Source organism: Sapajus apella, unplaced genomic scaffold, assembly GCF_009761245.1.
Source record: "Sapajus apella isolate SASKATOON/1434 unplaced genomic scaffold, GSC_monkey_1.0 scaffold49, whole genome shotgun sequence".
Classification (NCBI taxonomy): domain Eukaryota; kingdom Metazoa; phylum Chordata; class Mammalia; order Primates; family Cebidae; genus Sapajus; species Sapajus apella.
Window position 1 is genome coordinate 1,764,902 of NW_022436989.1, and position 27,470 is coordinate 1,792,371.

The 27,470-nt window shown below is 48.7% G+C and overlaps 3 protein-coding genes and 2 long non-coding RNA genes across 5 annotated transcripts; 3 read left to right on the forward strand and 2 right to left on the reverse strand.

Moving 5' to 3' along the window:
- Window positions 1-4,667: 4,667 nt before the first annotated feature.
- On the forward strand, window positions 4,668-6,180 carry LOC116525960. The gene is made up of 2 exons (XR_004257891.1): window positions 4,668-5,220; window positions 5,367-6,180. It is a non-coding gene; the product is annotated as an uncharacterized LOC116525960 (long non-coding RNA).
- A 1,628-nt stretch (window positions 6,181-7,808) lies between these two features.
- On the forward strand, window positions 7,809-12,782 carry LOC116525961. Its single transcript, XR_004257892.1, has 3 exons — window positions 7,809-9,597; window positions 10,194-10,304; window positions 12,344-12,782. It is a non-coding gene; the product is annotated as an uncharacterized LOC116525961 (long non-coding RNA).
- Window positions 12,783-18,222: 5,440 nt separating this feature from the next.
- Window positions 18,223-19,162, reverse strand: LOC116525962 (histone H2A type 3). The gene has a single exon (XM_032242179.1). It carries the CDS (start codon window positions 19,047-19,049, stop codon window positions 18,657-18,659), a length of 393 nt encoding a protein of 130 aa, XP_032098070.1. The 5' UTR covers window positions 19,050-19,162; the 3' UTR covers window positions 18,223-18,656.
- Window positions 19,163-19,261: 99 nt separating this feature from the next.
- LOC116525963 (histone H2B type 3-B) lies at window positions 19,262-19,977 on the forward strand. Its single transcript, XM_032242181.1, has one exon. It carries the CDS (start codon window positions 19,360-19,362, stop codon window positions 19,738-19,740), a length of 381 nt encoding a protein of 126 aa, XP_032098072.1. The 5' UTR covers window positions 19,262-19,359; the 3' UTR covers window positions 19,741-19,977.
- A 5,028-nt stretch (window positions 19,978-25,005) lies between these two features.
- On the reverse strand, window positions 25,006-25,481 carry LOC116525964 (histone H2B type 3-A). Its single transcript, XM_032242182.1, has one exon. It carries the CDS (start codon window positions 25,448-25,450, stop codon window positions 25,070-25,072), a length of 381 nt encoding a protein of 126 aa, XP_032098073.1. The 5' UTR covers window positions 25,451-25,481; the 3' UTR covers window positions 25,006-25,069.
- Window positions 25,482-27,470: the final 1,989 nt, after the last annotated feature.

A 27,470-nucleotide genomic window follows, 5' to 3' on the forward strand; every position in this document is an offset into this window, starting at 1 on the left:
CATCCAGATTGAGTGCTCTAGAAGTAACCTTTTCCTTAATAGGAGATTTCTTTTCTTGTTCAGTTTGAATAAATGGCAAGAATTCCTCACACCATAAGCTTTTTTTTCTTTTTCTTCTTATTTATTTTATTTTATTTTATTTTTACCCAAAAGCCCCTATGGCAGTTTTATAAAGCCTATAGATTCTGTCTCAGAAAGTTTTTTTTTTTTTTTTTTTGAGATGGAGTCTCACTCTGTCACCCAGACTGGAGTGCAGTGGTGTGATCTCTGCTCACTGCAACCTCCGCCTCCCAGGTTCAAGCAATTCTCCTGCCTCAGTCTCCAGAGCAGCTAGGATTACAGGCACCTGCTACCTGACCCAGCTCTTTTTTTGTATTTTTAGTAGCGACGGGGTTCGTCATGTTGGCCAGGCTGGTTCCGAAGTCCTGACCTCAAGTGATCCACCCACCTCAGCTTCCCAAAGTGCTGGGATTACAGGCGTGAGCGACTGCATCTGTCCAGAAAGTTTTTAAATGCACAAACGTTATTTAAAAGTTAATTATACAAAGGAAACATATTGACATAAGTTGTGAAAACATATAAAATTAACTTTTTATAGAGTTATAAGTGTGCATCTTTGTGAATGCATTAAATAACATATTTGAATTGGAAAGGACTTGCAGCTACTGTCATTTCAAAGTGGTGATGGGTGTCAAGGGTCCTCAAAGATATTTGCCATGACTGCACTGTGATAAAACTGTCTCTCTGCATATCAATTACACGCCTTTCTCAGTGTTTTCTTGATTGCCCTGGAGTTTGTAATATACATTTACAACCAATCTAAGTCCACTTTTAAATAACATTACCCTGCTTCATGGTCAGGAGTGGTAGCTCACCCCTGTAATAAATTCCAGCACTTTGGGAGGCTGAGGCCAGCAATGGCTTTAGCACAGGAGTTTGAGATCAGGGCAATGTGGTGAGACCCCATCTCTCCAAAAAATACAAAAAAATAGACAGGGTGCCCAGATATGGGATCACACATTATTCTAGGCATGTGAGGGCATTTCCGGATGAGACTAAGATTTGAATGGGTTGACTGAGGAATGCGAATTGGCCTCCGTAGTGTGGGTGGTCTCATCCAGTCAGGTGAAGGCCTGAACAGAAAATCCTGTGGTCGCTGGAGGAAGAGGCCAGCAGACAACCTTTGGACCCAAGCTGACCATCACCTCTTACCTGAGTTTCCAGCCTGCCCCATAACTATGTGAGCCAATTCCTTTAAGGAAATCTCCCTCTCTATGCATCCTATCGGTTCTCTTTGTCTGAAAAACCCTGACTCCTGACTGGTACAACCCAGCCTCCTCATTCTCTCTTTTCCCTTTCAACATGGGTTGTCAGCAGGCCAAGTGCTTTTCTGAGCTTGTCGTGTTTTGGTAATACCTTGTCCCATGTGGCTGAGAACGTCTACATCTGCTACTAAGCCTCTGTATCCAAACTGCTCTACACAAGCTGTGGCACACTGGCCATATGCGCCGCATGCTGGGTATTGCGTGTGACAGTCTCATGACACAACATGAACCCCTGACTTTCCGGTGGCCCTTTAGTTTCCTGCCGTATGCCGTAGGGCCCACCTTCCCTGCGGGGCACTTCTGTGACTGTGGTGAATCAAAACAGACCCAAACCTGGGCAACTTACACAGGGCCGTGGTGTGTCCGTTTCCTGGAGCTGCTGTAATGAAAACCACAAACCGTCTGGGAAATTTCTTTTCTGGCTGTTTTGGAGGCTAGAGCTCCGAAAGCAAGATGTTTGCAGGGTGGGCTGTAAGTGAGCGTAGCAGACACGTGGCACAAATGTCCCAACCCAGCGCACTAAGTGGTTTAACGAGATGCTAGATCACTTCCCTAAGGCCACATTCTGAAGACACCCAATCCGTTTTGAGTTCCTGCTGGAAAAGCTCAAAGCTCCTCTCTTAGTCCACCTGGCTGCTATAACCAGATACCAGAAACAGGGTTGCTTGGAAACCGCAAGCATTTATTGCTGATAGCTCGGGAGGCTGGAAGTCCAAGGTGAAGGCATGGCAGATTGGGTTTCTGGAGACGCCTTGCTTCCTGGTTCATAGACCGTAGAAAAGTCCGCACAGGATGGAAAAGATGAGAACGCTCTCTGGGGTCTGTTTTATGAGGGCACTAATCCCATTCATGACGGGTGATTAGAATTTCAAAATGTGAATTTCGGGGTATGTGGTGTGATATTATTTTATATATAGATACGGTTTTGCCCATGGTCCTGGCTAATAACTCCCATGGCCTCCGGGATTTCCTAACTGACTGATGTGATGTCTTGTTAAAGTGTTTGGGCTTTGGTCCTTGGTTCCCTAAGCAGCCCCGGAACAGCTTCAGAGCAACCAAGGCCGCAGTGTTGCAGGACTTTTCCGGAGCTCAGCTATAACCAGTTGGACCTCTGGCCCCCTCTCCCTGAGCAAATTGGTAAAAGGCCTCGGGATTTTTGAGCTGTCCTTATCCCTTCCCTTGTTTTGTTTTGATACATGTTTTCTTTTTTCTTTTTTTAAAGACAGGGTTTCACCATGTTGGCCAGGCTGGTCTTGAACTCCCAACCTCAGGTGATCCGCCTGCCTCGGCCTCCCAAAGTGCTGAGATTACAGGCGTGAGCCACCACGCCCAGCCTTTTTTTTTTGAGACGGAATCTCACTCTGTCTTCAGGCTGTAGTGCAGTGGCTCAATCTCAGCTCACTGCAACCTCCCCCATCCCCGGTTCAAGTGATTCTCCTGCTTCAGCCTCCCAAGTAGCTGGGACTACAGGTGCATGCCACCATGCCCAACTAATTTTTGTATTTTTAGTAGAGACAGGGTTTCACCATGTTGGCCAGCGTGGCCTCCATCACTTGGCCTCGTGATCCGCCCAACTTGGCCTCCCAAAGTGCTGGGATTACAGGCTGATACACGTTTTCTAATAACCTGGTTTGTCTGTTCTTGCCTTCAGGTCATCAAACTCCAAACAGTCATGCCACCTCTGCCTCTGACGACAGTCCCTTCTGCCAGGAACCCTAAGATTGGCCTCTGAGGGAGCTCTGACTACTGTTTCCCCAAAACAGTGACCCCTGTCAGCCTGACTAACATGGAGAAACCCCGTCTCTTCTAAAAATACAAAATTAGCCTGGTGTGGTACTGCATGCCTATAGTCCCAGCTACTCAGGAGGCTGAGGCAGGAGAATCACTTGAACCCAGGAGGTGGAGGTTGCAGTGAGCCGAAATCGCGCCACTGCACTCCAGCCTGGGCAACAAGTGCGACATTCCTTCTCCAAAAAAAAAGACTCCCAGTTCAGAGAGTCCTGCCCCATGCCCAGAGGAAGGATGCTGCCCAGAGAGGCCAAAAAAAAGTCTGAACACATGGGCCCTGCTGGGGTTCCTGCCCAGTCTGTTGGGGTTACACCACACACTTTCTGTCCAGTCACATTTCTACACAGCTGTTTTCAGTCATGTCCATCCAATGAAGTCTCCATAAAAGGTCCAAGAGGACAGGGTTTGGGGATTTCTGGAGGGCTGAACACGCTGGGGCTTGAGGAAGGGGAGGGAGAACTCCTTCACAGGCCGGGAGGGTGGCACAGCCCAACATCCCCCTGCTCAGAAGCCCCTGTGCTTGGACCCTTCCAGACCTCTCTCTCTGCCTCCCTTTATCTGGCTATTTACTTGTAGCCTTAAACTATTCCATAAATAAACAGGTAAATGTAATTAAGTGTTTCTCTAGTTTTATGAGCCGCTCTAACAAATCAATCAAGCTTAAAGAGGGGGTCGTGGGAACCCCAACTTATAGCTGGTCAGAAGTTCTGGAGGCTTGAACTTGCCCGTGGTATCTGAAGTGGGGGCAGCTTCGGGGACTGGAGCCCTCAACCTCTGGGATCTGATGCAATCTCCAGGTAGATACTGTCAGAATTTGTTTGTTTATTTAGTTTTTTATTATGATTCTTTTTTTAAAAATTTGAGACAGTCTCACTCTGTCTCCCAGGCTGGGGTGCAGTGGCGAGATCTTGGCTCATTGCAACCTCCACCTGCCAGATTCAGGCAATTCTCCTGCCTCAGCCTCCCGAGTAGCTGGGATTGCAGGCGCACGCTACCAAGCCCGGCTAATTTTTTTCATTTTTAGTAGAGACTGGGTTTCACCGTGTTAGCCAGGATGGTCTTGATCTCCTGACCTCATGATCCTCCTGCCTTGGGCTCCCAAAGTACTGGGATTACAGGCATGAGCCACTGCTCCCAGCCTATTTATTTAGTTTTTTTACTGTTATGATTATTTTGAGATGGGCCTTGCTCTGTTGGCGAGGCTGGAGTCCAGTGCTGACACCCTCGCTTACTGCAGCCTGGAACTCCTGGGCTCAAGCCATCATGTCTCAGCCTCCTGAGTAGCTGGGACTACAGGCGTGCATCACCATGCTCAGCCCCTTACTTTATTTTTGTAGAGACAAAGTCTTGCTATGTTGCCCAGACTGGTCTCCAACTTCTGGGCTCAGGCGACTCTCTCCCACCTCTGCCTCCGAAAGCTGGCATTACCAGGGCATGAGCCACCGTGCCTGGCTGGAGTCAGAATTAAATTGATTCAAGGGGATCTAGCTGGTGCCCATTACAAAACTGCTTGCTTGCTGGCTGGCACCGAGAAATCCTCACACATTCAGTCACAGATGTCTCTGTGTTCACTGTTGTGCTGTGAGAACAGAGGAAAAGCAAATGTTGGTTTTTCTCTACATCAGAGGACACAAATGTTCAGACCATAGTGGCTGTGGCAGGAATTTGCCGCTCTATTTCAGCCAACGCCTGAAGACCGGTCCAGGCTCTTTATTTCCTGTGGCATTTGCTGAAATCGGCTCACAACTGGGAATGTGTGTGTCTCCCACAGCCCAGCAGTGGCTTCTCCAGGATCCCAGAGACATTCCTTTGAAAGCAGGAGGGAGCAGGCCTCAGTCTCTGCAGGAAGGTAGAATCCTGACTTTGGGCCTGGCTGGCTGGCAAACGCAGATGGCCTCATCCGATTGGCCCGGAGCCCCCGCTCGCCCCCTCTCCTTCCCTTTGCGACGCCCGCCACCTCTGCGCAAATTAGAACGGGGCTGCTCTTTCCTGACGGCTGCCGGCTCGGAATGGAAATCTGTTTTCACCGCTTTAATGTCCCGCTTTATCTTCGCGTTAACTGAAAAATCACAGGATCTATAAATTGGAAACGCAGATTCCATTTCTCGTAAAGGGTTACAGCCTGCAAGGTGGCGGTCCCTGGGGCAGGGAAGCGCAGCCTCGGCCAAGCCCAGGGGCGGGCGCTTCGGGGGAGAGAGGGGTTGGGGCGGGGGCTGTGCGCTGCCGGCTTTGCCACACACGCGTATTCCACAGGCCACGGGAGGGCTGGGAGACCCGTGAGGGCGGCCCTCACCCGTGTGCAAGGAACACACACGCACCTGACCAGTGACGGACGCTCACCCTGGGGTGAGGCTTCACACGTGACTGTATCCAGTTGGGTCTTTCCAGGACGCAAAGGTGCGCGCGCGCAGCCTGTGTGCCCCGGCCAGGACCAGCCCACGGCCACGGTCTCTCATCAGGAGGAAGCTCCTGAAGTCAGTGTCCTGTGCAGTGAAGGCTGCCGCCGCGGCTGGTGGAGCAGGGGGCGGGCGGCGATGGTCCAAACGCTGCTTAGTTGGAGGCCGGAGCTTGTTTAGCTGCTGGAGAAAAAGGATGGTTTACTCTTTAAGTGTAGGGTGCTGACTTCACCCTTAGATCTGGTTTGTAATTTGGCACCTCATTGCCACAAAGACTCCATCCTGTCTCTGTTTTTTAAAAATTCTCTAAACCTCACCTGGGACTGTCTCTGTGTTAACACAAATGCTGTCAGTTGTAAACCTCAGCAGAAAGGGGTATGATGAGCTGTGTCCGATTCCCACCCTATCATGGCCAGAAATTGTTTTGAAGCTTCTGCGGGGTCCCCTGTACCAAGAGGGTGTCTGTGCACTTGGCTGGGGGTGCTTAGGATTTTATTTTCGTTTAGTCTCTAAATCAGGAGACACAGACAGGCCGGCCTATTTGTAGATCTGCCAGTTAGCTTGCAGTGGAGGCGGGCCCTGGGTTCATGCGAAATGAGGAGGGTGAAACCCCGGCCCGCAAGGCCTAGGGCCCAACCTGCAGTAGCAACAAGGCTAAGTTGCTGCACTTTTCATAAGACAACTCGCGTGGATTATTTTCCACGAATTGCTTGTCATAGCAAGTGTGGAAGATCCACCAGAACCTTCAGGCAGAACCACACTTTTGTTTTCAGAAATGTCTCTCCTTTCTTTCCACAGTGTTGCTTTAGCCTAAATGTTTGCTCAGAGAAGTGTGAACCAAAGGAACTCCACCTTGCATAGGCTGAGATGTGCTGGGCTGCATTCCCAGGAGGTTAAGGAGGTTAGGCGTTCTAAGTCACAGGACGAGATACAGGTTATAAAGACCCTGCTGATGAAACAGGTTGCAGTAAAGAAGCTGGTCCAACCCCATCAAAACCAAAATGGCCACAAGAGTGACCTCTGGTCATCCTCACTGCTACACTCCCACCAGTGCTATGACAGTTTACAAATGCCATGGCAACATCTGGAAGTTACCCTATATGGTCTAAAAGGGGAGGAACCTTCAGGTCTGGAAATTGCCCACACCTTCCCTGGTAAACTGATGAATAATCCCCACCTTTTTAAGCATATAATCAAGAAATAAACATAAAAATGGACAACTGATGGACCATGCCACTGCTCTGCCTATTGAATAGTCATTTTTTATTCCTTTACTTTTTTTTTTTTTTGAGACAGAGTTTCACTCTGTTGCCCAGGCTGGAGTGCAATGGCATGATCTCGGCTCACCACAACCTCCGCCTCCTGGGTTCAAGTGATTCTCCTGCCTCAGCCTCCTGAATAGCTGGGATTACAGGCGCATGCCACCATGCCTGGCTAATTTTTGTATTTTTATTAGAGATGGGGTTTCACCATGTTGGCCAGGCTGGTCTCGAACTCTTGACCTCATGATCCTCCCACCTCAGCCTCCCAAAGTGCTGAGATTACAAGCATGAGTCACCGCACCCAATGACATCAACTTCTTTAGATTCCACAGAGTGAGATTATGCAGTGCTTGTCTTTCTATATCTGGCTTATTTCACTTAACATAATGTTCTCATTTCACCCATGTTGTCCCAAATGAGGGAATTTCGTTATGTTTTAAGGCCAGAATGGTATTTCCTTGTGCACCACATTTTCTTTACACATTTATCAGACAATGGATGCCTAGGTGAACTCTATGTCTTGGTTACTGCAAATCGTGCTGCAGGGAACATGGTGCAGCCCTCTCTTCTGGATACGGATTTCATTTCCTTCAGCTATATCCCCAGCAGTGGGGTTGCTGTATCGTTTGGGAGTTCATCTGGAATGTAATAATGTGTTTCATAATAACTGTACTACCACTGTGATTCTGAAGATCAATATATCTCCACAGGGTAGACACCTACATCATCATTAAAAAAAGAGAACGGTGAACATGAGAGACAAGCATAGCTGACCCCAGCTCTTCAATTTTGTCTATTACTAATTTTCATGGAGAGCCACATGAGCTCCTTGGAGTGCAGTTAAGTCCATATCTTGAGTCAAAAAGACAAAAGTTAAAAACAAAAGAAAACAAAATCCCATGCTAGGTCCAAAATAACTTTTTGCTGTCAGAAAGCTAAGATGAGCTGGGCACAGTGGCTCATGCCTGTAATCCCAGCACTTTGGGAGGCTAAGGTTGGAGGACGGCTTGAGCCCAGGAGTTCAAGGCCATCCTGGGCAACATAGAGAGACCCAGTCTCTAAAAACAAACAACAACAAGAAACTAAGTAGGCACTGTGATGCTCACTGTAGTACCAGCTACTTGGGAGGCTGAGGCAGGAGGATCGCTTGAGCCAGGAGTCTGACGCCACAGTGAGCCTGATGAGGCGGCAGAGCTAGACCCGGTCTCAGCAAAACAAAAACAAAAGCAAAGATGCTTTCAACAATCAGGGTGACCCTAAAAGGATACAGCAACCTTTTGAAAATACCTCCCCAGGGCTGCAGTGTGACCATTTCAGCATGAAAAACAACCATACAAATGGTTAATGAGAACATGCCTCATTTATAAAAGGAGAAAAGTTAACATACACATTCCTAATAATAAGACAGCAAAATGATGGAAATAACATTGCATTGAATTTTTCTTGATTTTGGTAAAAAGCGCGTTGACACGTATGGGGGTTCTGTTTCTTTAAGCTCATGTCTGTTTACATAACGTTTGGGTCTGGGTGTGTGTGTGTGTGTCTGGGTGTGCGTGCGGGCGGGTGTGTGTGTGTGTGTAGGCAGGAGAGAGCGAACAAAATCAAGAGCCCGGGACAAACGCCCTTGAGAAGGGGCGATGGGAGGGCCAGGCTTGGCGGGCTGGTGCAGAGGAGGGGGCACGTCCCACCCAGGCGCGCCCGGAACAAAGGCGCCTGTCACCCGTCTCTCCCCACGCGGGCTGGCTCTGGAAAGCCCACGGGAAACAAGCCTCACTTTCGGGAAGAGTAAGCCGCAGTCCTCCTATCCAGGGGACACGAGATGCTGCGAGAAACCAGTGACGTGTGTTAAACCAGGAGCGCGTGGGAGGTTCTGACCCTGGGGAGGAGCAGACCCCCGCGCGGTGTCCGCGTGCGGACACCCGGAGGGCGGAGTCTGTAACCAAGGCAACCAGACCCGAGGTTTTGAACCGACCAATTGGGAGGCGTCCCCGAGCTTGAAACTGGGCCTCAAAGCGTTTTACGCAGAGTCGCGGCCACCCAGCGCTGGGAGCCGGAGCCCGCACAGCCCACGCTCCCCTGGCCCCCCAAAGGCGTGCGCGAGAAAGCGCCCGCGGCCGCCCCCTGCGCCCCGCACCTCAGTATCCCCGCTCCTCCGCAGCGGTGCACCCCCCGGCCCCGCCGTCCGCTACGGCGCGCAGGTCTCCAGGACAGACCCCGGCTCGGAAGGGCTCTGCGGCCTTGGGCGCCTTGGAGGCCGGGCGCGTCCTTTTCCGACCTAAGGACCCCGCCCCTTGCACGCAGCCTCGGTAGCCAGCCGGGATCGGCGTCCCAGGCTCCAAATGACGTCTCTTGCTACATTTCAGCAAAGCAGCCGCTCACCTTCTCCCCAGAGGGCCTCTGTGCGGCCTGAACCTGCCCGCTCGCTCCAAGTCCCGGAGCAATTGCTGGGACGCATCTCAGAGCCTGCGCGGGGCGGAGGAGGGGCATGGGCCACGAACTTTCTTTTCTTGGAAACTTTCTTCCAGTGCAAACCGGAGGCAGCTCCTCTCACCCTGGTGGAAAAGGATCCGGTGGGGCGGGGCAGGGTGGGGGGGAACAACGCGGGGCGGGGGCGGCACGCCACCCTCCCGCCCTTTGTTTTGCTATTCCTTCTCCGTCCTCCATTGACCAGACAGGAAAGGAATCCTTTGAATTTTTTTCAAGTTCGTGAGATATCCATTTAGCATGTACTGTGTGCCAGGCATAACTGTTCGTATACTTGGGGTCAACGCATCAGATGAAAACATGCCTCCCGGAGCTTGCAATTTCGCGGAGGAGGCGGTGAGGGTAAGCGTGAGGTGATGGCGCGGTGTTGGAGGGTTTCCCCGGTGGGCAGAGGGCGCCAGGAGGCGGGTGGTCGCGCAGGACTGGGGAGGCTGCTGGAGGCGCAGCCGCGGAAGGCCCAGAGGGCAGAGACACGGGTCTGAGGTCAGCAGAGGGGACCTGGAGCTGGCGGGTAGAAAGGAGCGCGGTCGGGGCAGGCAGAAGGAGGGCTCAGAAAGACTGGACCTTGTTTTGAGTTTCTGGGGGAACCTTCGTCTTGTTTTCTGTGACGGCCGCACCAGTTTTCATCCCCCGCAGCAGTGTGCGAAGGTCCCTTTGTCCACATCATCACCAACACTTGCTATCTCTTCTCTTTTTGATATGAGCCATTCTAACAGCTGTTTGCAGACGCTTCATTCTGATCCTGATTTGCATTTTCCTGTCTTTTTCTTTTTGCATCAGGGCCCCGCTCTGTGGTCGAGGCTGGAGTGCAGTGGTGCAATCTCGGCTCACTGCCCCCTAGACTTCCCGGGCTCAAGGATACTTGCGCGTCAGCCCCTGGAGTAGGTGAGACCACAGGCATCACCACGCCCGGCTGATTTTTAAAATTTTTCTTGTAGAGAGGGATTCTCCCTGTGCTGCCAGGCTGGTCTCCAACACCTGGGTTCCAGCAGTCCTCCCACCTCAGCCTCCGATTACAGGCGGGAGCCACCGCTGGCCTTTCCCTATTAGTAATGGTGACCACCTGTTCACACACCTGTTGGCCATATGTATGTTTTCTTGGCAGAAATGCCTATTTAGGTCCTTTGTCTATTTTTATTTATTTATTTTTTTTAATTTTTATTTCTATTTATTTATTTATTTTTTTGAGACGGAGTTTCACTCTTGTTACCCAGGCTGGAGTGCAATGGCGCAATCTCGGCTCACGGCAACCTCCGCCTCCTGGGTTCAGGCAATTCTCCTGCCTCAGCCTCCTGAGTAGCTGGGACTACAGGCACGCGCCACCATGCCCAGCTAATTTTTTGTATTTTTAGTAGAGACGGGATTTCACCATGTTGACCAGGATGGTCTCGATCTCTTGACCTCGTGATCCACCCACCTCGGCCTCCCAAAGTGCTGGGATTACAGGCTTGAGCCACCGCACCCGGCCTGTCTATTTTTAGTTAGGTTATTTGGTTCTTGTTTTGGTTTTCGTTTTTTGCTATTAAATTGTAGGAGCTCTTTATATATTTTGGGTATTAAGCCCTTACAAAATGTACAGTTTGCAAACGTTTTCAGCCACCCATAGGTTGCCTTTTAATTTTGTTGATTCAGCCATCTCACTTCTGAGTATTTGCCAAAGGAAATAAAATCGCTGTCATCAAGAGAGAGTTGCATGCCCATCTTCATTACAGCACTATTCACAATAGCTGAGATACAGAAACAACCTCAATGTCCATCAGTGAATGAATAAAGAAAATGTGGTATAGATATTGTCACATGCTATACTGTACTATAATAATGAAAATTATCCAGCTATAAAAAAGAAGGAAATCATTGTCAGTTGCAACAACATGGAATCCGGAGGACATTATGCTAAGTGAAATAAGCTAGGCACAGAAAGACATAATACTGCATGAGCCAACTTATATGTGGAATCTAAAAAAGTCAAATCATAGACACAGAGGGTGGAATGATGGTTACCAGGGGCCGGGTGACAAGGGGATGAGGAGATCTCGGTCAAAGAGTACAAAGCTTCAGCCACAAGACAAATAGTTCTAGAGACCTGGAGCACAGCATGGAGACTCTAGTCAATAATATATCATGAAATTTACTTAGTAGATCTTGCGTGTTGTCACCACACGCACACATGTAACCGTGTGAGATGATGGGTGTTAATTGACTCGACCGTGGTAGTCATTTCACCACGACATGTACCAAGACATCACGCTGGGCACCTTGAATATGTGCAAGCTTTATTTGTGGATCATACCATCAGAGGCATTTAAGCTAGAGCAACTCCATCTCGAAGCCAGGGGCTGGGTAAAATAAGGCTGAGACCTGCTGGGCTGCATTCTCAGGAGGTGAGGCATTCTAAGTCACAGGATGAGATAGGAGGTCGGTGCAAAATACAGGTCACAAAGACCTTGCTGATGAACCAGCACATGGTAGAGAAGCCGGCCAAATCACACCAAAACCAAGACGGCCACTAATGTGACTTCTGGTCATCCTCACCACTCATTCTAATTATAATGCATTAATTATCATTAATTATAATTAAAAGACACTCCTACCAGTGTCATAACAATTTACAAATGTTATGGAAACATCAGGAAGTTACCCTATATGGACTATAAAGGGGAGGAACCCTCAGTCCCAAGAATTGCTCACCCCTTTCCTGGGAAACTCATGAATAATCCACCCCTTGAATCAAGAAATGACCATAAACATGGCCAGCCGGTAGCCCTCAGGGCTGCTCTGCCTCTGGAGTAGCCATTCTGTTATTCTTTCACTTTCTTCCTTTTTTTCTTTTAATGGTGAAAAGATAGACATATCTTTAGAATTAGCCAGCTGGACTCCGTTCAGATGATCCCGATTTTGTTGGCGAAATCCAGAGCATGGGAATGAGGAGCCAGCGGAACATGTGCCTTTTCTCTCCGTCAGGCTGATCAGGTGTTGACCTCGGCCACGTCAGTGCCACATCAGAGCTTCTTCACAGCCTGTGGATTTGGGGCTCGTTGGCTTTAATGTCCACAGTGAACACAAGTGTGTTGTCTTCCATCTTCTTCAGGGCAGACTCGGTGGTCAGCGGAAACTTGATGGTGAGAGCGCCGCGGTCAGGCTGGCTTCTCCTGGGCGCCCTGCCAAGGATGCTTGTGCTGCCTCTGGGCTCGCGGCGTCCTGGGCTTGGAAGGTGGGTGACAGCGGATCCTGTTTTTTTGTGGCCGTGGATGCCTCAACACTGCCTTCTGGGCCTTCAAAGCCTTCGCTTTGGCTCCGGCTTAGGAGGGACAGGAGCGTCCTTCTGCACTTACGGTGCCATCTTGTGAAAAGCTCCTTTACTTTCTTTAAAAAAAAAACTTGCTTTCACTTTATGGATTCACCCTGAATTCTTTCTTGCGTGAGATCCAAGAACCCTCTCTCGGTGTCTGGATCGAGACCCTTTCTGGTAACAGCACCTCAATAAAGCTGGGAAAAAATAAAAATAGACCAATAAAGCATTCTCAACAGCAAAGAGGGTGGGGCTTTCCCTGTGCAACCTCTGGGGGATTTCCAAGAAGCAAGGGCTTTGAGACTGTGCAGGTAAAGCTCCTGGGGTTGGAAATGTGACAGTTTTATAACTGCGATGATAGGGCTCAGGCCTGTAATTGGGAGGCCAAGGCCGGAGGAATGCATGAGCAGGGATGTTTGAGCCTAGCCTGGGCAATATGTCGAAACCCCTGTCTCTACAAAAAATACAAAAAACTAGCCGGGTTTAGGGAGCCTGCCTATAGTCCCAGCTACTCAGGAGGCTGAGGTGGGAGGATCCCTTGAGGTCGAGGCCGCAGTGAGCTGTGATTGTTGCCACTGCACTGCACACCAGCCTGGGCCACAGAATGAGACCCTGTCTCAAACAAAAAAAAAGAGAGTATGACAATGGTAAGTCTGTCATGCACAAGCATGCTGCCCCGCACGCCGCAGGGACGGCCCTGCTGGTGGCACTGGTCGGCTGTGCAGGTGTCCTTGGAATGCAGCCAGGCAGGGTTTCTCCTGCCCTCCCAGAGGACAGTCACCCACTCAGTGCCACAAAGGAGGAAAAGTGGTGATTGGATGGAAGGCAGTGTGTCCAGGCTCCCTGCCTTGGGGTCGCCTCCAACAGCTTCTGTGCCCGGGGGCCTCCTGAAAAACCACCTTGAGGCTACAGGTTTTGGCATGGAAGGGCTCACAGACAATTTTAGAGTAAGCTTGTCACACCTACCCTAGGTAAGTCAACTTACCCCTCTCCCCTCCCCGATCCTGGGTGCAGGTGTCCATAGGTGTTGCCTCTGTCTGCTGTCAAACTTTTCCCAGGATAAAGTCCTGCTTACGAAGACCAGGGCTCAGGGGTGAGCAGGAGCGCTGGGGCAATGGCACGTAGGTGTGGCTACTGGGGCACAGGCTGTCCTGGCCATGCCGCAGAGAAAGGTGGGCCGGAATGGTGATCCCAGCGGGAGAGCCTCAAGTGCGCCAGGCCTGTTTATGTACCCTGAATATTCAGTGCCTACTGCATACTTAGTGCTGTCCTGAATATTCAGTGCCTACTGTATACTTAGTGTTGTCCTGAATGTTTAGTGCCTCTTGCACATCTAGCCATCCTAGATACCTAAAGCCTCATGTTTACCTTAATATTTAGTGCCTCTTATGTACTTACGGATCATTAACATCTAACATGTACTGCATCTGGTATATTTATTGGTCATAAGTATTCGGTGCCTCTCATAAATTTAGCCACCCTGAATATGTAGTGCCTCTTGTATACCTAGTCACCATGACTATTTCATATTTAGTGCACTCTGTATACCTAGTGATCATGAACACTTAGCGCCTCTCATATACTTACCAGTCCCGGATTTTCAGTGTTTCTAGTGATCCTGAATATTTCATGATCATTAGTATTTAGTTCCTCCTGTGTGTTTAGTGAACCTGGACATTTAGTGTCTCTGGTGTATTTTATGACTATGAGTACTTAGTGCCTTTCTGTTGTATAGTTAGTGATCCTGCTACTAAGCCACACTTGTCTACTTGGCAACCATCAGTGTTTAGTGCCCTGAGGCCTTCTGTTTACTCATCACCTCCTGCATATTCAGTGTGTTGGTCCTGCCACCGCCTCTGCCTTTAAGACCCAGAAGCTCTGCTTACGACTTACCTCTGGATCTTGTACTCCAGCCTCCAGAGCTGCGAGCCCTAAACCCTATTGTCTATAATTTTTGCAGGCTGTGGTGTGTTGTTACAGCAGCCTGCATGGACGCTTGTCTATTTTACTTGCGTGACCAGAGAAGGATGGAGCCCATTCCTGGCTGGGGATGACTGGGAGAAGTCTGTGTTTGGGTGGCACTAGGGCATGGAGAACCTTCTGTGGATTCTCGAGGGGCTGAGGCCACAGCCCACTGGGCAACAAAGGCTGCCTGGGGCCCAAGGGCAGCTTCAGGGTCTGGAAGCCAGGTGGTGCCATGGACTTGGGAGTCCCCAGCCATCTGCACAGAAGCAGCTGCCACAGGCGGCAGTGGGACAGACATGGCCAGCATCCCACTGCGGCTGACACTTGGTGAGAGGCCCACAGGAAACTAGAGACTCTTCCAGGCAGGCTCAAGGCCGACTCTGGCAATCAGAGTCAGGCCCCTGTGGGATGGGATAACAGACAGGGATGACGAGGACGAGTTTGGCACAGTCCACACTGGACATGGGTCAGAGCAGGTGCCCCAACTTGTTTCCCTGAAGGACAGACATCAAACGCTTCAATGCAGCATCTCGGGAGAGGAAGAAATTGCAGGGAGGAGGGGGTTAGGCTTTTTTGTTTTGTTTTTTTAATTGGGAGACAAGCATTTTGGCATTGACCATGTGGTAACTGACCAGCTGGGGATGGCGAGAGACCCGTGGCCGGCAGAGAGGACAAGGGGGACGCGAGACAGAGCCGAGCTGAGAGTTCTGCAAAACTGCAAGCTCTCGGGAGCTGTGGTGGCTCAGGTCAGTTGTACTGGTGCTTGAGGATGTGAGGCTATGTGTTCGAGGCCAGCCTGGGCAACATAAGAACCTCTCACTCATTAAAAAAATAAAATTTAAAAACTGCAAGCTTACTCCTCAGGCTGGCTTCAGCTGCACTCTTCCTCTGGGACATTTCTCTTCTTCCTCCATAAAGTGCCTGCCCATAGGGATGTGTGAAGTGTGACCAAGAAACTTCCACCGAAGGTGGGTGCATGTTGGGGATGCAGTGGGCAGGGAAAGGTCCCGATGCATCCACAGGACAGAAGCCTTGCAGAGATGAGCTGCCCACAGCCACCAAGAGGACCCTCTTCTCTCCATGAGGTCCCCGTGTGTCAGCTGCCACCACACCAAGGGCAGTCCTTGCCCCCCTCTTCATACCTGGGGTAGGCCAGTGGCCTCCTGGAAAGCACCAGGATGGGCCTCTCTCCTCCTGGGCATCTGGGACCCCAGGTTTTCTTGCCTTTCCTTTTTTGTTCTCCTGGTTACGGTAGTGATTTGGTACATTCATATATTAGGTTCTGATTTAAAAAAAAAATTGAGCGGTGAAATTCACATGACACACAATGCACCACTTTAAAGTACACAATTCAGGTGCATTTAGTGTATTCACAATGTGGTGCAGTTACCACCTGTCTAGTTCCAGAACATCCTCATCACCCCTAAAGGAACTCCTGTCTCAGACAGACAGACACTCCCTCCCTCCAGCCCCTGGCAGCCAAGTCTGCCTTCAGGATCCATGGATTTGCCTGTTCGGGACATTTCCTAGCAATGGATTCAGACACTCTATGGCCTTTGTGTCTGGCTTCACTAAGCATGTTGTCAGGGTCCACCCCTGTAGTAGCATGTCAGTGCTTCGTTCCTTTTCAATGACTGAATATTTCACTGTAACTGGATAGACCCCAATATGCTTATGCATTCTGCAGGTGATGGACATTTGGGTTGTTTCCACCTTCTGTATTTCATGAATAATGCTACCATGAGCATTTGTGTACACATTTGTGAACAAATGTATATTTTCATATATTTTCTCTTGGGCATATGTACCTAGGACAGGGATTGCAGGGCAATAAGGTGATAATATCTTTATGCAAGAGTCTAATGAAGCTGGGTGCTTCACTACAGGCTCATGCCTCTAATGCCAGCACTTTGGGAGGCCAAAGCAGGTGGATCACCTGAAGTTAGGAGTTCAAGACCAGCCTGACCAACAAGGTGAAACCCCGTCTCTACTAAAAATACAAAAATTAGCTGGGCACGGTCACGTGCGCCTGTAATCCCAGCTACTCAGGAGGCTGAGGCAGGAGAATCGCTTGAACCCGGGAGGCAGAAGTTGCAGTGAACCAAGATCACCCCACTGTATTCCACAGCCTGGGACACAGGGCAAGGCTTTGTCTTAAAAAAAAAAAAAAAAAAAAAAAAATCTAATGAGCTTTCTCTTACAGAAGCAGGCAGCACTGGGTAATTTACATTTCTTAATCAGATAACCTGATAGAGGACCAGAGCTGTCCACCAGAACTTTCTGTGATGCTGGAAATATTCTGTATCTGTGCTAACATGGTATCTACTGGCCACATGTGGTTAGGACAACTGAGCAACTACATCTTTGTATTAAATTTGAATTTTCTGAAAATTAAATAGCCTGTGTGGCTCGTTACTGTGTGTGGAAGAGCATAGCCTGAGATGACAAATGGAGTGCTACCCCAAAGTGGCCCTCCCACCATGCTGCCTCCGGCTTCACAGCCGATTTGAGCACCTTTTACAAAACCCGGAAATCCACGGTGATACTTGAAACACCTAAGCCCCCAGCCCCTGCAAAAATACCACCAAAGGGTATTTGAAGAGATATAGTGACCTACATAAATACATAAAGACAAAATCCAGCTAAAAATGAATGCTTCCACAAGAAAAACAATAAAAAGATCTCTGAAGGCTACACCCTCTCCTGGCCGGTCCTTGCAGTTTTGCTTTACTGAAATGGTGCCCCCGCATGACATATAGTTTGCGAATACTGTGCTGTTTAGATCCACACTGTCGGAGCAGCTGCTTACCAATTTTTGGTTCAAATAATTTCATAGCACTGGGATATTTTCTAAAGAAGCAGATTTGTGGTTAGCTGGTACCCAGGAAGCCTGGGCTTGAGTAGATTCAATTTTAGTAGGGTAAATATAAATTATATAATATTCCTGAATCATTTTACTGGCCTGTATTACAATAAACACATAATAATTGCTAATGGCCCTGATCTGATAATAAATGTATCAAAATATCACTACATACCCCACATAATATACAATCGCTGTGTGTCAATAAACTAAGTATTATCACATTGGGGATTAAAGAAAAAATAAAGTAGGAATCATCCATATTTTGAGAAATACATTCATGAAAATAACAGAAGAGTAACACTTTCTGAGCTGATTTTGTGGCAGACATTTTTTAAGGATTATCATGGATTCAATCAATGAACCCCTCTCCTCTAGGACAGCCATTTCAGTTAATTTGCCTGGAGGTCTCCAACGCTCTTAAACCCTCCTTTTTATAAGGAAATGTGTCACCTTCCTAAAGTCCCATGTATCATTCCTCTTGTTCTAAGGATACTCATTTTACATTTTCTTACAAACTTAGTTTTTCTTTTCAAAAATCAGTGTACAAATTATTTTGTTCTCTGATTTTAGCAATCGATTTAAGGGATATTTGATTAATGTTTGACCAACCTAAATTGAACAAATTCCTTTAATTATCCTATTCAAAATTAAGTTCTTAAAAGGTTTACACCTTTCAGCATCTTCTACTTTTTTTTTTTTAAGTACTGAACCTTTCCCATGACCTTTAAAATTCCCAGCCAAATAAATTAAATCATAACTCCGGTGGAGCTCACATTCTGTTAAGAGTTGGCAATTGAAAGAGAAATCTATAAACTTACCCATCAGAATTAAACTGCAAATTACTTACAGATTATAAGTAACTTTTAATATTAGATAAATCAATAAGAAAATGCATTCTGTATTGGACAACCACACGGGATCTTTGCCGGAGACAAGAGAACTTGTCCCTAGTAATTATGAAGACACCTCTATGGTGAGCGTATTAAAACCCCACTAGGTTTTGGGTGGGACTGAAGAGCAAGGGGTGGCCACCTGTGGGCAAGGGTTTCCTGCCGTTAACGGAACACGTTGCCCACCTCGAGAGTATGCAGCCCAATCAGTCCCCAGGGTCTCGGTTGCGCCTTTCCCCATGGCCAGCTCGCTCATTCTTGAGCCGAAGGTGACCAGGCCTCCGGCCTCTAAGAACTGCAGGCTCAGTGCGGCTCTTTTCACGAAACGATGGGTGGCTCTGAAAAGAGCCTTTAGCGTCCATCAAAGGGTCCCGGGGGGCGGCGGGCGGCCTCACTTGCCCTTGGCCTTGTGGTGGCTCTCCGTCTTCTTGGGCAGCAGCACGGCCTGGATGTTGGGGAGGACACCGCCCTGCGCGATGGTCACGCGGCCCAGCAGCTTGTTGAGCTCCTCGTCGTTGCGGATGGCCAGCTGCAGGTGGCGCGGGATGATGCGCGTCTTCTTGTTATCGCGCGCCGCGTTGCCAGCCAGCTCCAGGATCTCGGCGGTCAGGTACTCCAGCACCGCGGCCAGATAGACCGGGGCGCCGGCGCCCACGCGCTCGGAATAGTTGCCCTTGCGGAGCAACCGGTGCACGCGGCCCACAGGGAACTGCAGCCCCGCGCGCGACGAGCGCGACTTGGCCTTGGCACGCGCCTTGCCGCCCTGCTTACCGCGGCCAGACATGTCCGATTCAAAGTCAGAAGACAACAAGGACGGAAAAGCGAGACTGAAAACAGGAGGGCGGCGAAGCCCAGCGACCCCTTATGTATGGTACGGAGGTAGGCTAGACCGCGGCGTTCGATTGGATGGCTATGGCAGCCAATCAAATAAAGAACTGGACACTCCTAATTTGCATATTCCTTTCCCAGAGGTGACGTATCAACGTTTGAGCCAATCAGAAGTGAGCAAATCCTGAGCCTTCATTTGAATACAAAACGTACAAATAGAGTTACTCGGAGCGCTGCGTGTTTCTGTTCGGAGAGACACAGCCACCATGCCAGACCCCTCCAAGTCGGCTCCTGCGCCCAAGAAGGGCTCCAAAAAGGCCGTCACCAAGGCGCAGAAGAAGGACGGCAAGAAGCGCAAGCGCGGCCGCAAGGAGAGCTACTCCATCTACGTCTACAAGGTGCTGAAACAGGTGCATCCCGACACCGGCATCTCGTCCAAGGCCATGGGCATCATGAACTCCTTCGTCAATGACATCTTCGAGCGCATCGCCAGCGAGGCCTCCCGCCTGGCGCACTACAACAAGCGCTCCACCATCACGTCCCGCGAGGTGCAGACGGCCGTGCGCCTGCTGCTGCCCGGTGAGCTGGCCAAGCACGCCGTGTCTGAGGGCACGAAGGCCGTCACCAAGTACACCAGCTCCAAGTGAGGCGCGCCCCGGCGCCCCGAACCCAAAGGCTCTTTTCAGAGCCACCCACGAGATCGAGAAAGGGTTTTGAACACGGTTAAAGGTTATGTAACCTAATATATCTCCATGCACCCCAGGCGGTTGCCGGGTGCGGCCCGGTCTGAGTCGAGTGTGCGTGTGTGTGTGTGTGTGTGTGTGTGTGTGTTTGTGCGCGCGCGCACGCTGGTAGAGAACGAGAAAAACTGCTCGTTGCAGAAATCTGTGGTAGAAACCGTGCTCAGATGATTTAACTCAGTAATGTTGGGAGGCGATCAGGGACCCCATCTCCACCCCCGCATTCGCGCAAAGCTATTAAAACTACGAATCGAAGTAGGACTCTAGTTCCAAATGTCTTTTATAAGCAAGTGATGCATTTCTGGGTGTTGAATGCTTGTGCCGGATTCAAGGCCGGGTAGAACTGAGCTTGACGTGCGCCGTGCAGGTGAGGGATGCAGGTCACCTCTCCCAAAAGGACCCGTGCCAACCTCCCCATTCCTACCCGCACCCCATGAGGTGAGGCCGGACGTGGCGCAAGACCGCTGGCTCTGAGGCCATCAGTGTTGTCACGTTCCCCTGGCGGTGGTGCCTGGCCCTGCGTTCGCTTAAGACATTTCTATCCCTGCCTGGACCAGACAGACATGTTTAGATTTAAGCGATGAGCATTCCAGGAGGATGTTTTCCTGGCAGGATACTGCGATGGCAGGGTGTTTGATACCGAATCGAAACACGGCGACAAAGCAGCGCCCTGCGCGCGGGAGCCGGATGTGATAAGCGACCCCAGCTTATGGGAGTGGGGGTGGGGAAAGGGATTAATTTAGGAGGAAAAGAATTCCCTTTTTCCGAGCAAATGTAGCTACCTCCCTCTTCAGCCACATTCTTTCCTAAGAAGTATTAACAACACAGAATTTCTTTCTCTCGCCTCCAAATTCATGGCATTCACTTGGGGAGTGCCATTTTGGCGCAGGAAAGCTCTTTGGCACGAAAAGTGTTCGCTCTGGAAAGGGCATCGTTTACCTTTTCCTGACTTGTCTTCTTGTGTAGGAGAACGAGATTTCTAGTAATTGCTTTCTCAAACCGTTGTGAAAATTAGAAGTATTGAGTGTTTGTGTCACCATTTCCAGTAGGGAATAAAAATTCAATTAAGTTAAATGAGAATTTTTTAATAAAATTCAATGAAAAATGATTTTTCCTCCCAAGCCATCTTTCCAAATGGAACCTGTCGCGTGCCTGGGATCGGGAAGGAAACGTCGCCGCGAACATCCTCGACCAGAACGGCTTTGTCCCTGCCCACCACCTTTTTTCCTGCATGGGTCCTCTAAAAGAATCTTTGAGAACCTCGCATATTTTACAGCTATCTAAAATATTTTTATTTTCAGTTAAAATAGTTGCAAAGATTCAAATCCCAATATAGGACTTTTTAAAAATCAAAATCCTCACATCATTCTTTTAAAGTTGCCTTCTGGAATATCAATATGATAGTATAATCAGTTCATAAAATACATGACCAAATTTTTCGACAGTGCGATGTCTCAGATGATTTTTTTCTTCCTGAATGCCTATTTGCATTCCCCATTTGCCTTGCAATTTCACCATACCATAATTTATCTATTGCATGTTTAATAGCGTTTTGTCATCCTTCTCTGCAAAAAAAGTCTACATTTGAAATTTAAACATACCTTTGGGGAGTCTCTCAGTGTTTAAGAAAAATCATCTCAACAGTACACAATTGTTCAAAACAGAAATGGTTTGGTACATTATTATCAAACAGATAAACTTAGTGAAACTATTTTAATGCGCCCACCTTCTTTTCCTCCACTTTCCTTTCCGTCTCAATGTGCTGTGTTCATATGGTTACAACGTTAGCAGGGATGGATCATTTTCATATGACTACAATGCTAGCAGTGCACAGGATCATTTCCATTCTGTTTCCTTTTGATATATACTCCAAGAAATAGTTACAAAAAATACATAAGAATGGTAATTTTGTCATAGGCATTTTATTCAATTCTTTGCATCCCTAGTTATAATCCAAATATTAAACAGTGATCCGTCATCAAAAGCGGGACTTGTCAACACCCTTAGTACTTTCAAGAAATCTAGGATTTGTATGAAAAGCTGTTGAATCCAGTCCTCTCCACTATGAAACAGATGCCCAATGACTGGAACATCCAAGTCCTCAGCCTCCCACCAGCATAGATTGGAAGTCAATACCTTAAACATTTGCAGTTGTGAAACTGCTCTCACAGACCCATGTAGTCCTGCACCTTAATGAACTCAAAACACAGGTTCAATAAAGTGAAGCCAGTCTCCAGCAGAAAGAGTGAGTGACTGTGTTAGCACCGGGCAACAGCACTGGTTAGTGCCAGAGATCGAGGCACAAGACGAACATTTCATGACCATTTCCAAGTGTAATTCTCTAAGAAGGCATTTTGTGGTGAATAATGGCAAATGTCAGTCAATTCATGTCTCAGTCCTTCTGATTCCCTTGGCACAAGTTTGAAGTAAAAACAGGCTGTCTGTCTCTTCCTGCGGCATTAGCACCCCCAGGCCAAGAATGGATGGGATTTGTCCCTCTCTCCTAGTACAGGAATCTGTTAAGGGAGAGACAAAGACGGTAAAACAGGATCCCTGCTTCTGAGATTTTATAATGGAGAAAATTCAGAGCAATTGTGTCCAGAATCCATTTCTCTAATGATAGTGTTGCAACAGAGAAAAACAAATGTTAATGAAAAATGAAGGCAGTGCACATCAAATATGTGAGAATCCACAGAGTCTAAGGGAATTGGTACGCACGCAACAAAACGGAAGCATTTTCTGGGTTGGAGAGACACGCCAAGATTCTCAAACTAAGCCAAATTTCTAAACTCAAATCACCTATCTGACATGAGTGAGCGACAATCACTTAAATACATTTCAGACTGTGTGTCTACAAAATCCATCCAGACTGGCATACAATCTGAAATGTATTTAAGACATTGCCCCTCACCCAACTCAGACGGAAATCTAAAGTCAGATTTGTTAAGTATGCAGTCAATAAAATAATTGGGAGGGAATCACCTCCAGTTAAAGTGACTTTTATTAAAAAAACAAAAAATAACAAATGTTGGTGAGAACGCAGGGAACGGGGATGCTTATATACTGCTGGTGAGAATGTAAATCAGTATAGCTACTATAGAGAAAAGTATGGGCGTTCTTAAAAAAACTAAAAACAGACTTACCATATGGTCCAGCAACCCCACTGCTGGGTATATACCCACAAGAAAGGAAATGAGCATATCAAAGAGATGTCTCCCGTCTCACGTTCATTGCAGCACTATTTACAATAGCCAAGATAATGGAGTCAACCTGAGTGCCCATCAGTAGATAAGTGGATAAAGAAAATGTGGTATATTTATGCAGTAGAATACTAATGGCCATAAAAAATAATGAAATCCTGTCACTAGCAGGAATGTGGATGGAACTGTAGGATATTATGTTAAGTGAAACAAACCACACGCAGAAAGACAAATACTGCATGATCTCACGCATAAGCGGAGCTAAGAACAGGCATCTCATGGAGGTAGCAAGTTGACTGCTAGTTACCAGGAGCTGGGAAGAGTGTGGGGAAAGGACGAGATGAAGTTGGTTAATGGATACAAAAATACACTTAGAAGGAATAATAAGGTCTAGTGTTGGCTTGAACAGTAGTAGGGTGACTGTAGTTAACGATAATTACTTGTATTGCTGGAGGAGAGGAATTGGAATGATGTCGACCTAAAGAGGGGGTGAATGTGATGATGGATGTCCCAATTGCCCTGGTTTGGTTGATATATGTATGCATATATCAAAATATATGTATCCCCAAAATATGTACAACTATTATGTATTAATAATAAAAAAGGTTATCGCTCTAATAAAGTGCCCCAAAAAATAAAGCCTACTTACAAAAAATAATGTGGAGGAAAGAAAACTCCCTTTAAGAAGACATTCCTGGCCGGGCGCGGTGGCTCAAGCCTGTAATCCCAGCACTTTGGGAGGCCGAGGCGGGTGGATCACGAGGTCAGGAGTTCAAGACCAGTCTGGCCAATATGGTGAAACCCCCTCTCTACTAAAAATACAAAAATTAGCTGGGCATCGTGGGGCACATCTATAGTCCCAGCTACTCAGGAGGCTGAGGCAGAAGAATCACCTGAACCCAGAAGGCAGAGGTTGCAGCCAGCCGAGATCGTGCCACTGCACTCCAGCCTGGGCAATAGAGTGAGACTCCAACTCAAAAAAAAAAAAAAAAAAACTAACTCAGGAAAATGGATATGCTTTATGAGACCATAGAGGTTAAACGCTGACAAATGTGTGACTGTCACTGGGTGAGGAGTGTGCAGTGGGAACTGAGCCTGGAATTCGAATTCCAATCCCAGGCAACATTTCTGTTCTTAGAGGGTGGGTGGCTACCAGGTATTCATGTTGGGGTGACACCGGTATGGGGTATTTTTAGGGAGAGGACAGCCTGAGCCCCGGTCAGGCCAGCATGCCTTAAATTTTTACTTAAATGTGTCATGCAGAGATCATACCTATTTTGCCTTGATTTGCTGGAATTTTTTTTTAAAAAGCACTGTATTTGCATTATTCAAAATAATCTTCTATTGTTTACTACGCGTACACACACATACACACACATTTTTGGAATAAAATATCTGAATCCTTTAATTGGGGAGATTCTAGCTGAGTGATAAGGTAATCTGTGCGCCTGCTGTTTTTATGTTTCAAGCAGGAAGGCGTGGCATAAAAAGCTACTTAGGCGCAACGCTGCTGAAATGGTTTTTGCTAGAAGCTCACGGAGTCTAGTTGTGGCTGAGGGAGGAGAGGGGCGGGAGGACAGCCCCAAGCGCGTGCGCCCGGACTGCGCGAAAACCTCCCCACCCCCATCCCCGGACCTCAATGAGCACGTCCTCCACCCTCAGCCGCCAGGAGGCACTGGCGGCGAGGAAGTGGCACAAGATCTTCCTGGAGGTGACCCATGCTCCTCACGCGCAGGGCGTACGCCGCACGCATGTCTTTGGATGGGATCCATGGCGCGATCGCCTGTGCTGCGCCCTCTCCGACTTTGTTTGTGGCAAAGACAAGTCGAACGCAGCAAACATTTCTAAGGAAAATGTGCCATTAGAACAAGAAGCCTAGCTTTATTTCTAGGACTTGCGTCCCCACCGGGCACTCTACCTTCCGCCCCTCACCCCAACTGGATCACGGGTCACAACCAGACCAGGTGGCACGCTCCTTTTTGAGCTTGGAGGTGGCTCTGAAAAGAGCCTTTGGGTTCGGGGCGCCGGGGCGCGCCTCACTTGGAGCTGGTGTACTTGGTGACGGCCTTCGTGCCCTCAGACACGGCGTGCTTGGCCAGCTCACCGGGCAGCAGCAGGCGCACGGCCGTCTGCACCTCGCGGGACGTGATGGTGGAGCGCTTGTTGTAGTGCGCCAGGCGGGAGGCCTCGCTGGCGATGCGCTCGAAGATGTCATTGACGAAGGAGTTCATGATGCCCATGGCCTTGGACGAGATGCCGGTGTCGGGATGCACCTGCTTCAGCACCTTGTAGACGTAGATGGAGTAGCTCTCCTTGCGGCCGCGCTTGCGCTTCTTGCCGTCCTTCTTCTGCGCCTTGGTGATGGCCTTCTTGGAGCCCTTTTTTGGAGCCGGAGCCGCCCGCGATGGCTCCGGCATGGCGAGGTGGCGAGGGCGCCTAGACGATCGCGGACGCGGGGAGGGCAGGGCTATTTGCCATCTTTGTATTCAAATGAAGGCTCCAAATCTGTAGAGTCTGATTGGACGGCCTGACGGCACAGCCGCCACTGGGAGGAATTTATGTAAATAGGAGAGGCCGGTTCTTTTTTCCTATTGGACGGGGGTGCAACCAATCGCAAGGCACAGCCGCCGCCCGCCGGAGCTGAGGTTGCGCATCTTTGTTCAAAGTCTTTGTTTTACACCTGGAGGTGTTGGTGTCCGCAGCGGATCTGGACGTAGCTAAAAAGGAGCTGAAAAGCGGTTGTAACCCCAAATCTCGGTCTTATTTGGCTGTGAGGCACACACGTGAGGGCATTTTATTCTGAGGCCCACAGCTAGAGAGGCCAGTGCTTATTTAGAAGGGGAGATGGGGGTGGGAACGGCATTTTGCAACGACCGTAACCGTTTATTTCTTTACCTTCCCCACAGTCCAAAGGTCAAAGAGATGCATTCCTCTCAGAATTCCATTGTAAATCCAAACGGTTCGTTGGGAAATACGGAAAATAGTATAGAAAACATGCTAAGGGTACGTCAGTTGGAATCGTAGTCACGGGGCAGATTTTTAACTGGAGAAAGATATTGAAGGGTTTCAGATGAAACCTGGTCCTTCCTCTTGTTAAGATCCCTCCAAGCCCGTTTGAAGTGACAGCCGTAATCCGAAGGGTGATCTCATTTGTCTCGCAGTATCCCTGAGAGCTGGGTACTGCGGTGGCTTCCTGACGGCCCTGTCTCCGACACTGTGTTATATTAACGCATTGGGAGTTACAGTCACTTCCAATGAAGAAATGTAAGATGTTGTGTATTTCAGCTTCGACTGAAGAGCTGGTTAAAAAAGCAGAATCTCAGTCCCACTCAAATCGGACCGAGTCAGAATTTGCATTTTAAAACGAGTTGTGTGCACTTTACAATTTGAGAAGCCCTGGTCATCTGCCCTAGCTGGGGCGATAATTTACCTCTCCACACCTCCATACACTCATCTGTGAAATGGGGCTGTCAGTGCCTACCTGATAGCGTTGCTGAGCTTTAATGAGTGTGAAGCAGCAGGCAGGGTGCCCAGCATCTATTTTGTGCTTAATTCCAGTTAGTGTCTTTCCTTCTTAGGACTGATCCAGCCATAAGCAACTTGGGTTACCTCAGCAGAGCTTGCTCTGACCCGGGCAGATCCATCACATAAATATGTAGCACGAACCTGTCTCCCACCAGCATGCTGTCTAAGCTTAATTCACAGGGAAGGATGTGGCTTTCAGGTCTGAGTCTCCAGGGCACAGAGTGTGGGCTCAGCAGGGGCCCAGCCAGTACTTGTCTCCTTGAAAAGCCTGTGAGCTGAGGCAGTGGCCTCCCTCCACATTCAAGTCTGTCCTCTGAGGTCTGGGCATCTTGAGACTGTGGGTTCCGGGAGTGACTTTGGGCGTACCCAGCATTGGCACTTTATCTGTTTCCTTTTAAAATACATGGTAGATTTAACAAGCATTTCTAGAGTGCTCACTAGGAGCTGACTAGGTAACCACTTAATAAGTACCTAATTCAATTTCGTTCTCAAACAGCCCTTTGACAAAACTTCTCTGCTTGGCCAAACTCTGGTCAGGCTCCAGAACCTTCTCCTAGGTCCATCTGTGCACTTTCTTGTGAAATCCAGTTTTAGGGCCGGGCACAGTGGCTCACACCTGTAATCCCAACACTTTGGGAGGCCGAGGCGGGTGGATCATGAGGTCAGGAGGTGGAGACCATCCTGGCCAACATGGTGAAACCCCATCTCTACTAAAACTACAAAAATTAGCTGGGTGTGGTGGTGTGCGCCTGTAGTCCCAGCTACTGGGGAGGCAGAGACAGGAGAATCACTGGAACTGGGGAGTCGGGGGTTGCAGAGAGCTGAGATCGCCTTATTGCACTCCAGCCTGATGGCAGAGCAGGAGTCTGTTGAAAGAAAGAAAGAACAGAGAGAGAGAGAGAGAGAGAAAGA

Coding starts and splice junctions, on each gene's coding strand:
- LOC116525962 (XM_032242179.1), bottom strand. CDS start 19,049: ATGTCTGGCCGCGGTAAGCAGGGCGGCAAGGCGCGTGCCAAGGCCAAG.
- LOC116525963 (XM_032242181.1), top strand. CDS start 19,360: ATGCCAGACCCCTCCAAGTCGGCTCCTGCGCCCAAGAAGGGCTCCAAA.
- LOC116525964 (XM_032242182.1), bottom strand. CDS start 25,450: ATGCCGGAGCCATCGCGGGCGGCTCCGGCTCCAAAAAAGGGCTCCAAG.